The sequence below is a fragment of the Oncorhynchus mykiss genome, chromosome 28, assembly GCF_013265735.2.
Source record: "Oncorhynchus mykiss isolate Arlee chromosome 28, USDA_OmykA_1.1, whole genome shotgun sequence".
Lineage (NCBI taxonomy): Eukaryota > Metazoa > Chordata > Actinopteri > Salmoniformes > Salmonidae > Oncorhynchus > Oncorhynchus mykiss.
In genome coordinates, this window is record NC_048592.1 from 40,777,424 (window position 1) to 40,790,160 (window position 12,737).

Here is a 12,737-nt window from a genome sequence, read left to right on the forward strand (position 1 = left end):
ATAACTGGACACTATCGAATGTGATTCTCCTCCCAGGGTTCGGAGACAACATCCACTGGAGGAGTCTGGACGATGGGAAGAAGGAGGCAGAGGCCAGGTGAGGATAAGTAACCCTCTGATATAAACACTTATCTGGAAGAGTTCATGGGGTTGTGTTCACTAGGAACCAAATGGAAGCAAACTCGTTTGAGTCTAAAGTTTACAGAAATGTTTCTGCCCCTTGTCCCGATCTAATGAATATATCCCGCCTCTCTTACAAGATAGATGTCAATTGTATGGAACCATTGGGGGAGTTTTGTGGCCAGTACTTTAAACAGGATGACTTTTATTCTCTTCACAGTGGTCTACCACTGATGGTTATCATTCACAAGACCTGGTGTGGAGCCTGCAAAGGTAAAGACCTTCCTCTTTTTATAATAACCTGATTTACATTTACCTTGCACAATGAAGCCATCATCACGTTCAGTTTTCTGCCTCCAGCTCTGAAGCCCAAGTTCGCCGAGTCCAAGGAGATCTCTGAGCTGGCTCACAACTTTGTCATGGTCAACCTGGAGGTGAGGATAATGGACTGTGTAACAAAATGTTTAAAAATACCCATCAAAATCTGTCAGTTTAAGCTAGAGGTTTTTTGTTGTTGCATCCCAATCCGCTTTCCACACCTGCGTTGAAAGGTGGCAGAGTTAGAGCCGTGGTTTGTCAAACGATGAGACCCCCCCCCTCCCCCCAAAAAATCTGTCTTCTCACCAAAGTATGCAGCATCTAAACGGTATGACCACTCTATGGAAAGGGGAGACTCTCGCAAACACCATGTTGTTCTCTGTTTTGCTCTACGATCCCCACAAGTGTCACGAGACTCCTCTGAAGGTAAACCCTTATAAACCCGTATAAACAAGTGGAAGTATGAAGGTAGTATTGTGCCAACAAAAATGAGGGGTTAAATATGTCCCCAAAAAATATATATATTTCCTGAGCTTTCTTATTTCACCTATATATAGGACAGACACTTCAAAAGCTTATTTCTTATGATACATTTAAAAAAAACTTTTTGTTGTTGTTGCCATTTATGAATGTTATTATTTGTGTTTCTATGGGCTAAAGGCCAAATAAAATATTTTCTACCTAAAGGGGTCCTAAAATTTACGTTGTGTTATAAAGTAACCACATATACAGTGCATTCAGAAAGTATTCAGACCCCTTGACTTTTTTCACATTTTGTTACGTTAATGCCTTATGTATTAAATTATTATTTGTCCTTTTCAATCTGCACACAGTATCCCAATGACAAAGCAAAAACAGGTTTTTAGAAATGTTTTAAAACGCATACAAAATTAACAGATACCTTATTTACGTAAGTATTCAGACCCTTTGCTATGAAACTCGAAATTGACCTCAGGTGCATCCTGTTTCCATTGATCATCCTTGAGATGTTTCTACAACTTGATTGGAGTCCACTTGTGGTAAATTCAATTGATTGGACATGATTTGGAAAGGCACACACCCGTCATATATAAGGTCCCACAGTTGACGGTGCAGGTCAGAGCAAAAAACCAAGCCATGAGGTCGAAGGAATTGTCCGTAGAGCTCCGAGACAGGATTGTGTCAAGGCACAGATCTGGGGAAGGGTACTATAAAACATTTCTGCAGCATTGAAGGCCCTGAAAACACAGTTTGGAACCACCAAAACTCTTCTTAGAGCTGGCCAACCCGCCAAACTGAACAATCGAGGGAGAAGGGCCTTGGTCAGGGAGGTGACCAAGAACCCTACGGTCACTCTGAAAGAGCTCCAGAGTTCCTCTGTAGATGGGAGAACGTTCCAGAAGGACAACCATCTCTGCAGCACTCCACCAATCAGGCCTTTATGGTAGAGTGGCCAGACAGAAGCCATTCCTCAGTAAAAGGCACAGGACAGCCTGCTTCGAGTTCGCCAAAAGGCACCTAAAGACTCTCAGACCATGAGAAAAATATTATCTGGTCTGATGCAACCAAGATTGAACTTTTGGCCTGAATGACGAGCGTCACGTCTGGAGGAAACCTGGCACCATCTCTACGGTGAAGCATGGTGATGGCAGCATCAAGCTGTGGGCATGTTTTTCAGTGGCAGGGACTGGGAGACTAGTAAGGATTGTGGGAAAGGTAAATGGAGAAAAGTATGAGAGCTCCTTGACGAGAACCTGCTCCAGAGCGCCCAGGACCTCGGACTGGGGCGAAGGTTCACCTTCCAACAGGACTACGACCCTAAGCACACAGCCAAGACAACGCAGGAGTGGCTTCGTGGACAAGTCTCTGAATGTCCTTCAGTGTCGCAGCCAGAGCCCGGACTTTAACCAGATCAAACATCTCTGGAGAGACCTGAAAATAGCTGTGCAGTGACGCTCCCCATTCAACCTGACAGAGCTTGAGAGGATCTGCAGAGAAGAATGGGAGAAACTCCCCAAATACAGGTGTCCCAAGCTTGTAGCATCATACCCAAGAAGACTCGAGGCTGTAATCGCTCCCAAAGGTGCTTCAACAAAGTTCTGAGTAAAGGGTCTGAATACTTATGTAAATGTGATATTTCAGGCCTCCCGAGTGGTGCAGCGGTTTAAGGCAGTGCTTGAGGCGTCACTACAGGTCCGGGTTCGATCCCAGGCTGTGTTGCGGCCGGCCCCGACCGGGAGACCCGTGAGGCGCATCATTGGCCCAGCATCGTCCGGTTAGGCCGGCCTGGATGTCCTTGTCCCATCGCGCTCTAGCGACTCCTGTGGCGGGCCGGGCACAAAGCACGCTGACACGGTCGCCAGTTGGACGGTGTTTCCTCCGACACATTGGTGCGGCTGACTTCCGGGTTAAGAGAGCAGCGTGTCAAGAAGCAGTGCGGCTTGGCGGGGTCGTGTTTCGGAGGACGCATGGCTGTTAACCTTCTCCTATCCCGAGTCCGTAGGGGAGTTGCAGCGAAGGGACAAGACTGTACCTACCAATTTGGATATCACGAAAAAGGGGTAGAAAATACTAAGTGGAAAAAATATATTTTCATGGGGTATTGTGTGTAGATTGAGAGGGAAAAAAATACTTAATCTATTTTAGAATAAGGCTGTAACGTAACAAAATGTGGGTATAGTCTGAATACACTGTAGTACAGGTCCCTATGTCACTACTATTATGAATTAATACTAAATGATGTTCTTAGGATGAGGAGGAGCCTAAAGATGAGGCATACAGTCCTGATGGTGGATACATCCCCAGGATAATGTTCCTAGGTAAGAACCCCTACAGTCCTGGTGGTGGAGACTGTTGCTAGGTAAGAGGTAAGAACCCCTACAGTCCTGGTGGTGGAGACATCCCCAGGATACTGTTGCTAGGTAAGAACCCCTATAGTCCTGGTGGTGGAGACATCCCCAGGATACTGTTGCTAGGTAAGAACCCCTATAGTCCTGGTGGTGGAGACATCCCCAGGATACTGTTGCTAGGTAAGAACCCCTATAGTCTTGGTGGTGGAGACATCCCCAGGATACTGCTCCTAGGTCTCTACATAACAAGTTATTCTTTGAGAGCCTACTAAAAAGCCTACTGTCTCTACATTCCTGTTCCTTTCTACCCCATAGACCCCAGTGGTAAAGTCCACCCTGAGATCACCAACAAAAACGGAAACCCGAACTACAAGTACTTTTACAGCAACGCAGACCAAGGTGAGAATCACATATTATAGGTTGATGGTTGAATCATTACAGTTCCTTGCTTAGGTCCATCTTCTGACTGCTCTTTTTCCCCCTGTGTGTGTCTGCAGTTGTGTCTGCTATGAAACAAGCTCAGGAGAAGTTGACAGGAGATGCCTTCAGGACCCACATTGAAGACGAGCTGTAAAGGTGGTAGGATAGGTGGGGAGAGAAGGCTGCAGAGTTCAACCCGAAGTGTCCACTCGTTCACTTCACTATCACATGCTTGCTGCACTCCCAAGGCTTTTTAAACACAAGTGAGCAGGTGTACATTTCAGGGCTCTCTTTCCATCAGTGTGCCATTAGGTTGATGCTTCCACTTTCTCTCCTCACCCTTAACCGGTTGAAAGTCACTGTCCAGAAACCAACTCTTTAAAAAAAAATAAAAGGTTTTACATTTGTTTCAGTACCTCACAATCCGTAAGACCACAACACTCTAGTTGTTTCAACTGTATAGTATTCTATAGAGTGTGTGAATGAATGGGAGTCCCATCTTGGTCAACCAAAGCAAACCGTCCATCTGACACATAGGGGCACAAGTTTAGTTTCTCCATCTAACTTGTTTTTTTAATGGTCAACTTTCTGATTGAATCCATCCACATAGACATTTAATTTGCGGTTGAATACGGGGCCATATAACAACTCTGTTGAAGTTGATCAACAGAACAGCTGGACCCATACACTGTCCTGCATTTTAAAACACACACTTACATTACACACGAGACTTCAGACGGTAAGAGTTCTCTTTCAGCGTTAACGTGCTTCCAACGGTTCATTTTTGAAACACTCGCTCCGTCAATGTATACAAGGGGCCTAGAATTCTCTTTTTTTTTTTCATAGGGGATTTCTTTTAAAATCAGTATATCAATAAAATGTTGAATCCAGCCATTTTTATCTGGGGCAAAATGTTAAATGGCTAAAAATGATTTTGCTTCGTGTGGACCCCCCCCCCCCCCCCCCCCCCCCAAGCGGCTCATTATTCTGAATGAGGAGACCAAACTGCTTTCTGTGAAGAATAGAAGGAACACTAGATGTACTGATAAGTCTTGTCATGCTGTATTTTATTTTATTTTTTACATGTATGTACACAGCCAAGTGTTAATAAAGTTTGTTGGGTGGAATGTTTTGGAATGTTCTGAGTGGAATGTTCTGGGTGAAGCTAATGTAGTATTTGTCTACACCAATATGACGACTTCAATGCTCGTGCAAGTCGCCCAGGATAAGGACGTGTGTGTGAAATGACAATTTAGCTAATGCTTTTATCCAAAGCGACTTGGGGCTCTATTCAATCTGGATCGTGAACTAGAAATAAAAGGTGGTTTTGCGACATCGCCTTTTCATTTGAATTTCGCCGTAACCTTTAACCTCTGATACGGCCTTAGTCTGGGCATTCACCACGTACAGAAAACAACATGTATCTAACTTCTGCTCAATCTACACAACATCTCTGTAGTTACTAAATAATACAAAACACTCGGCTAGAGTAAAGTACATTTTATTTTTTTTTGTCTAACAGTGATCCCTTAAGTATTTCCATAAAACACTGAAGCTGTGTTCAGTAGTAAACCTCTCTAAAACAACTCAATACACATACTACAGTAAGAATGAATTACTATTCAAATTCAGTGTGTCAATTCAATCTACAGCGGTTTCTTTCGACAGTGTCAGACATTTTGAATTGCAATTGACCACGAAGTGACAACTTTTCAAGATTTCTGTCGAATTCCAATCGTCGGTCTTGAGATTTGTATAAAACATTTTCCAGCTTTAAAATAAATGAACGTTTATTTGACTGAATAAATAAACAAATAAGTATTTATTATAAGATAATTATATACTAAGCAGCCTGTACAAAACAAAATGCCACGAAGTGAAGGAATGTTAGGTGGGTCGGGATCCCACCTCACCCTCCATAGCTAGAATAAAAACAACGGTTTAATTTCTCTGTAGGCTCTAACTAAACAGTCATCTGTGAGGCGTTGGAACATAATGAAGACCATACAGCATCTGTTTCTGCTGGGGGATCTGCTGGTGCTTGAAACTCCACAGCAACATTAGAAGACAAATATAAAACGCCACGATGAACAGCAAGTATGTGATCATTAGTACATTACAATTCACACCAGTTATTAGAAGGACTGATTCAGACATCAGAGGTGTGAGCCCTTTGTATCCCGTGGGAAAAGGACAAGTAGTGCACTGTGTAGGGAATAGGGTGCCAAGTAGTGCACTATGTAGGGAATAGGGTGCCAAGTAGTGCACTGTGTAGGGAATAGGGTGCCAAGTAGTGCACTATGAAAGGAAATAGGGTGCCAAGTAGTGCACTATGTAGGGAATAGGGTGCCAAGTAGTGCACTATGAAAGGAAATAGGGTGCCAAGTAGTGCACTATGTAGGGAATAGGGTGCCAAGTAGTGCACTGTGTAGGGAATAGGGTGCCAAGTAGTGCACTATGTAAGGAATAGGGTGCCAAGTAGTGCACTATGAAAGGAAATAGGGTGCCAAGTAGTGCACTATGTAGGGAATAGGGTGCCAAGTAGTGCACTGTGTAGGGAATAGGGTGCCAAGTAGTGCACTATGTAGGGAATAGGGTGCCCATTTGGGATGCATCCCAGAGAACTGAGTGGGACATGACTGATCAATAAGTGATTCTGTCTTCGAGGGTGTATATAATAATAACAATAGGGGAATAGAATCGATAGTTACATATCACAATATTATTTTGGACCGTATTATGTAGATACTTTGACTCTAAGTATCGATTTTTCCTTTTCAAAGGTAGTGTTAGCTAGCGTTAGTCGGATGTACCTGCGCCAAAATTCTGGTATTTTCCATCCTATAGTTTCTTCTCCATCTTTTAACATAGTGACCACTTATTTCCATGACTGATTTAAAACTAATTTCCTCATTCTCTAGCACTTGTCCTTCTGCAGCAGACATTTAGTGAGCAATATGTTCGGGAACATCAAATTGGAATAAAATCACATTATGGAATCGCAATGCGTGAGGTCCCTGGTAATTCCCACCCCTCATTCTCTACTGGCTGATATTTGTCCACTGGAACAGGGGTTGGTAGCCTGGTCCCAGATGTGTTTGTGCTGTCTTGGACCGGGCTAGGTGACCTGGGTAATCAGTTAAAACATTAAAGACGTCCCTGTTTGGCATCTCCAATGGCGCCCCAGACGTCGAACACAAACTCGTCAGGGAAGGCAAAGTCTCCGAGAGCTTCGTCCAGAGCCATGGCAAACTCATCAGGGTTCTTCTTGTCCCGACCCACCTCCACCATGGTCGCCGCTAGAGAGCGGAGAGAGGAGTAGAGAGGCTTTATCACAGATTAGAACAACTGCCTTCATGACCAATGTAACAGTGTAGCTTCCGTCACCGATTTGAAACGCTATTACCCAATCTGGATTTAAAAGGGTTATCAACTCACCCAGTTCTGTATCTCTGATACCCATGTAGCTCTCCAGTAAGTCATCCACCTTCTTCACTGCTTTCTCCTCAAACTCTGTCGGCTGGAAAGGAGAAACAGTGTGAGTACCAGAGAGAGAGAGAGAGAGAGAGTGAGAGAGTGAGAGTGAGAGAGAACCCCCCCCCCCTGACCATCTCTTAGCGACAGCGTCCAAACGACTTAAGTAGACACTCACCACTTCCTCTACGGTAGCAGGTCCTTTGGCGCGCAGTCTCAGAGTCCCTCTCCCTGTCCCCAACTTATTCTCACTGGCCGGCTTGGCTCCCTTCGACCTCGGCTCCAGCATCTCTGTTCAGCACCAAAATAAAACGCTTCAGATCAACTCATCTAAACATCTCGTTGGGCTAGAATAAAAGTTGAAGACCCTTCTACCTGAGGTCCATGCCCTCACCAACGACCAACCACTACAGTTCATCATTTGTATTTTATCTTTGTTTAACTAGGAAAGTCAGTTAAGAACACATTCTTATTTACAATGACGGCCAATCAGGGAACAGTGGGTTAAACTGCCTTGTTCAGGGGCAGAACAACAGATTTTTACCTTGTCAGGTCAGGGATTCGATCTAGCAACCTTTCAGTTACTAGTCCAACGCTCTAACCACTAGGCTACTTGCCGCCAATGTAGCTTACATCTCTAGAAATGTTACTGAACATCCCCTGTCCACTTACCGAAGGCCTTCATAGGCTCCACCAGTTTGAGGGTGAACTTCTGCTCCTTAGGCAGCTCCTTCAGCATGCGAGCCACCTCGTAGTGCCGTGTTCCCACAATGTTCTTCCCGTTGATGCACTCTATGTGGTCTCCAACAGAGATCACCTTCACATTGTCCACCACACTGCCCTCCTTGATTCGCTGTTGGGGAGACCGGGAGAGAGGGGTGAGAGAGAGAGAGGTCACCTGCCTTTGGCCTAAAGAGCAGGAACCTGGACTTCACAAAATAAATCAGAAATACAGACATTGTTATTCTACAAGAAACCTGGTATAGAGGAGACGGACCCACTGGTTGCCCTCTAGGTTACAGAGAGCTAGTAGTAGTCCCATCCACCAAACTATCAGATGTGAAACAAGGAAGAGACTATAAAGCAGACACAACCCACTATTCAATTAATCAAAACAGGAGCATTTGGTTAGAAATAAATAAGTTAATTATCTCAACAGAGAAAAATATCCTCATGTGTGCTACCTATATCCCCCCACTAGAATCCCCATATTTTAATGAAGACAGCTTCTCCATCCTGGAGGGGGAAATCGATCATTTCCAGGCCCAGGGACATGTACTAGTCTGTGGCGACCTAAATGCCAGAACTGGACAAGAACCTGACACCCTCAGCACACAGGGGGACAAACATCTACCTGGAGGTGACAGCATTCCCTCCCAAATATCCCCCCTACACACAACAACCAACAAAAACAGGTCACTACTACTTTTATATATTTAACCAGGCAAGTCAGTTAAGAACAAATTCTTATTTACAATGATTACCTTAACCCCTGCCAAACCCGGATGACACTGAGCCAATTGTGCACCGCCCTATGGAAGTCCACAGCCTGGATTTGAACCAGGGACTGTGATGACGTTACTTGCACTGAGATGCAGTGCCTTAGCCCGCTGCGCCAGCTCTGTCGGACACTGGGTCAGTACATAGTCAACGGTAGGCTTCGAGGTGACTCCCACGGTAGGTACACCTACAGCTCATCTCTTGGCAGTTGTACTGTAGACTACTTTATCACAGAGTCTCTCAGAGCGTTCACAGTCAGCCTACTGACACCCATATCAGATCATAGCAACATCACAGTTTACTTGTAATAGAGCAATACACAACCACAAGGCATCAACCAGGGTTATTGAAGCCAGAAAAAAACGACATGCTATTCAAAAAATTAGGGGAAAAAACAATTGGACAACAACAAATCCAATCCCTCCTAGACAACTTCCTGGACAAAATGTTTCCCTGCAGTAGTGAAGGTGTAAACTTAGCAGTAGGAATCCTGAACAAAATGTTTGACCTAACATTGCTAACATATTATAGCAGAAAACTTAAGAAAATGAACAACAATGAGAAATGGTTTGATGAAGAATGCTAAAATCTAAGAAAGAAATAGAGAAACCTGTCCAACCAAAACATAGAGACCCAGAAAACCTTCTCTATGGTGAATCACTAAAACAATACAGAAATACACTACGGAAAAAGAAGGAACAGCACGTCAGAAATCAGCTCAATGTAATTAAAGAATCCATAGACTCTAACCACTTCTGGGAAAATTGGAAAACACTAAAACAACAACACAAAGAGTTACCTATCCAAAATGGAGATGTATGGATAAACCACTTCTCCAATCTTTTTGGCTCTATAACAAAGAACAAACAGCAAAAACATATACATGATCAACTACAAATCTTACAATCAACTACTAAAGACTACCAGAACCCACTGGAATCTCCAATTACCTTGAATGAGCTACAGGACAAAATACAAACCCTCCAACCCAAAAAGGCCTGTGGTGTTGATGGTATCCTCAACCAGGCTGTAACATCACAAAATGTGGAAAAAGTCAAGGGGTCTGAATACTTTCCGAATGCACTGTGTGAATACTTTCCGAATGCACGCACACACACACACACACACACACACACACATTAATTGGCAAAGGCACTACAACAATCTACAGCACCCGGCCTCACCCTGAAATCAAATGTCTACCGTTCGCATATGATCTGGTACTTGTGTCCCCAACCGAAGAGGGCCTACAGCAGCACCTAGATCTTCTGCACAGATTCTGCCAGACATGGGCCCTGACAGACCTGGGCCCTGACAGACCAGGGCCCCGACAGACCTGGGCCCCGACAGACCTGGGCCCCGACAGACCTGGGCCCCGACAGACCTGGGCCCCGACAGACCTGGGCCCCGACAGACCTGGGCCCCGACAGACCTGGCCCCCGACAGACCTGGGTCCTGACTGACATGGGCCCTGACATACCTGGGCCCTGACTGACATGGGCCCTGACATACCTGGGCCCTGACAGTAAAATCTCAGTAAGACCAAAATAATGGTGTTCCAAAAAAAGGTCCAGTTGCCAGGACAACAAATACAATTTCCATCTAGACACTGTTGCCCTAGAGCACATTAATAATTATACCTACCTCGGCATCAATACCACAGGTAACTTCCACAAAGCTGATCTGAGACAAAATGCAAGAAGGGCTTTCTATTTCAAATAGGTTCTAGAATCCATTCCCCTCTATGGTTGTGAGGTCTGGAGTCCGCTCACCAACCAAGAATTCACTCAAATGGGACAAACACCCAATTGAGACTCTGCATGCAGAATTCTGCCAAAATATCCTTCATGTACAACGTAAAACCCCAAACAATGCAGAGCAGAATTAGGACTACCGCCACTAATTATCAAAACGCCAGAAAAGAGCTGTTAAATTCAATAACCACCTAAATGGAAGCGATGTCCACGCATTCCACCACAAAGCCCTCAACTACAGAGAGATGAACCTGAACCTGTACAGATTAAATGAGCATAGCCTTGCTATTGAGAGAGGCCAACATCGGCGGACCTGGCTCTTGAGAAAAAAAAAGGCTGCCACACAAAATGAGCTGGAAACTGAGCTGCACGTCCTAACCTCCTGCCAAAGGTACGACCATATTAGAGACACGTATTTCCCACAGATCTTAAATGTAATCTTAAAAACATTTTTAAACAAGGCTAACGTTGATAAACTCCAATATATGTTAGGTGAAATACCACAATGTGCGTCACAGCAGCACGATTTGAAAACAGGGCAACTAGTGGAGCACAAACACTGTAAATACCACCAATACTTCTCTGTTTATTTATCTTCCACTACTAGTCCTACTACAACTATTTCCATATTGCCAAAACACAACAGATATCATGACATTTGAAACATCTTAATCCTTTATGAGTGTAATTATCACTGTTAATGTGTTCATGTTTAGTTGTTTATTTCAGTGGCTTCGGCAATATAAAACATACAGCATGTTTCCCAGGCCAATAAGGCCCAATTAAATAGAGCGTATGTTGACATTATCACAAGTCTTTGATGTCAGTTGTCAAACCATAATCAGTGAACCATAATCAGTGAATCAATTGTCAAACCATAATCAGTGAATCAATTGTCAAACCATAATCAGTGAATCAATTGTCTAACCATAATCAGTGAACCATAATCAGTGAATCAATTGTCAAACCATAATCAGTGAATCAATTGTCTAACCATAATCAGTGAATCAATTGTCCAAGCATAATCAGTGAATCAATTGTCCAAGCATAATCAGTGAATCAATTGTCCAAGCATAATCAGTGAATCAATTGTCTAACCATAAACAGTGAATCAATTGTCTAACCGTAATCAGTTCCAACAAATGAATTATTTTAAGAACTTGGTATAATTGATATTTTATTCCTACAGGTGATTAAAGATCTATAGGACAGGTCTAAAAATATCAAGATCTATAGTTTCTATAGAGGACTAGTTAAATATCAAGATCTATAGTTTCTATAGAGGACTAGTTAAATATCAAGATCTATAGTTTCTATAGAGGACTAGTTAAATATCAAGATCTATAGTTTCTATAGAGGACTAGTTAAATATCAAGATCTATAGTTTCTATAGAGGACTAGTTAAATATCAAGATGTATAGTTTCTATAGAGGACTAGTTAAATATCAAGATGTATAGTTTCTATAGAGGACTAGTTAAATATCAAGATCTATAGTTTCTATAGAGGACTAGTTAAATATCAAGATGTATAGTATCTATAGAGGACTAGTTAAATATCAAGATCTATAGTTTCTATAGAGGACTAGTTAAATATCAAGATCTATAGTTTCTATAGAGGACTAGTTAAATATCAAGATGTATAGTATCTATAGAGGACTAGTTAAATATCAAGATCTATAGTTTCTATAGAGGACGAGTTAAATATCAAGATCTATAGTTTCTACAGAGGACTAGTTAAATATCAAGATCTATAGTTTCTATAGAGGACTAGTTAAACATCAAGATCCATAGTTTCTATAGAGGACTAGTTAAATATCAAGATCCATAGTTTCTATAGAGGACTAGTTGAAAGGCTTCTCTGATAATGAGAGGCTTCAAAGAGTTGAAATAAAGAAAATATATATGTGCAATGCAGATTTATCTCCTAATTTAGGATAATCTGCACGGTCCTGGACGGGTTTTGGTTCTGTGTGAATATGAATGATCCACTTAATACAGGCTGAGTCTGTTAAGGAATGAGAGGGAGGTTCACTGAACCAGTACGGTCCCTCCCAAATGTTTATGACCGACCAGGTCCCTTCAGAACCACAGTCAGCTTTATGACCGACCAGGTTCCTTCAGAACCACAACCCGCTTTATGACCGACCAGGTCCCTTCAGAACCACAGTCAGCTTTATGACCGACCAGGTCCCTTCAGAACCACAACCAGCTTTATGACCGACCAGGTTCCTTCAGAACCACAACCAGCTTTCTGACCGACCAGGTCCCTTCAGAACCACAGTCAGCTTTATGACCGACCAGGTCCCTTCAGAACCAGCTTTAT

At 43.1% G+C, this 12,737-nt stretch overlaps 2 protein-coding genes across 3 annotated transcripts in view; one reads left to right on the top strand and one right to left on the bottom strand.

Annotated features, from left to right (window-relative positions):
• Positions 1-4,820, top strand: part of txndc12 (thioredoxin domain containing 12 (endoplasmic reticulum)) — a 24,384-nt gene extending 19,564 nt beyond the window's left edge. For both annotated transcript variants that reach the window (XM_036966532.1, XM_036966531.1), the window contains exons 2-7: positions 37-97; positions 341-393; positions 481-554; positions 3,167-3,236; positions 3,582-3,665; positions 3,764-4,820. In XM_036966532.1, the coding sequence (XP_036822427.1) occupies positions 37-97; positions 341-393; positions 481-554; positions 3,167-3,236; positions 3,582-3,665; positions 3,764-3,840 (419 nt within the window). In that variant the 3' untranslated portion in view covers positions 3,841-4,820. The remainder of the gene's footprint in view (positions 1-36; positions 98-340; positions 394-480; positions 555-3,166; positions 3,237-3,581; positions 3,666-3,763) is intronic.
• Positions 4,821-6,182: 1,362 nt separating this feature from the next.
• The window catches only part of LOC110508261 (PDZ domain-containing protein GIPC1-like), a 59,262-nt gene continuing 52,707 nt past the window's right edge, over positions 6,183-12,737 (bottom strand). Inside the window, exons 3-6 of the mRNA XM_036966534.1 lie at positions 7,833-8,013; positions 7,339-7,451; positions 7,125-7,206; positions 6,183-6,985 (exon numbers count right to left, since the gene is read on the bottom strand). Coding sequence (XP_036822429.1) covers positions 6,834-6,985; positions 7,125-7,206; positions 7,339-7,451; positions 7,833-8,013 — 528 coding nt within the window. The 3' untranslated portion in view covers positions 6,183-6,833. The remainder of the gene's footprint in view (positions 6,986-7,124; positions 7,207-7,338; positions 7,452-7,832; positions 8,014-12,737) is intronic.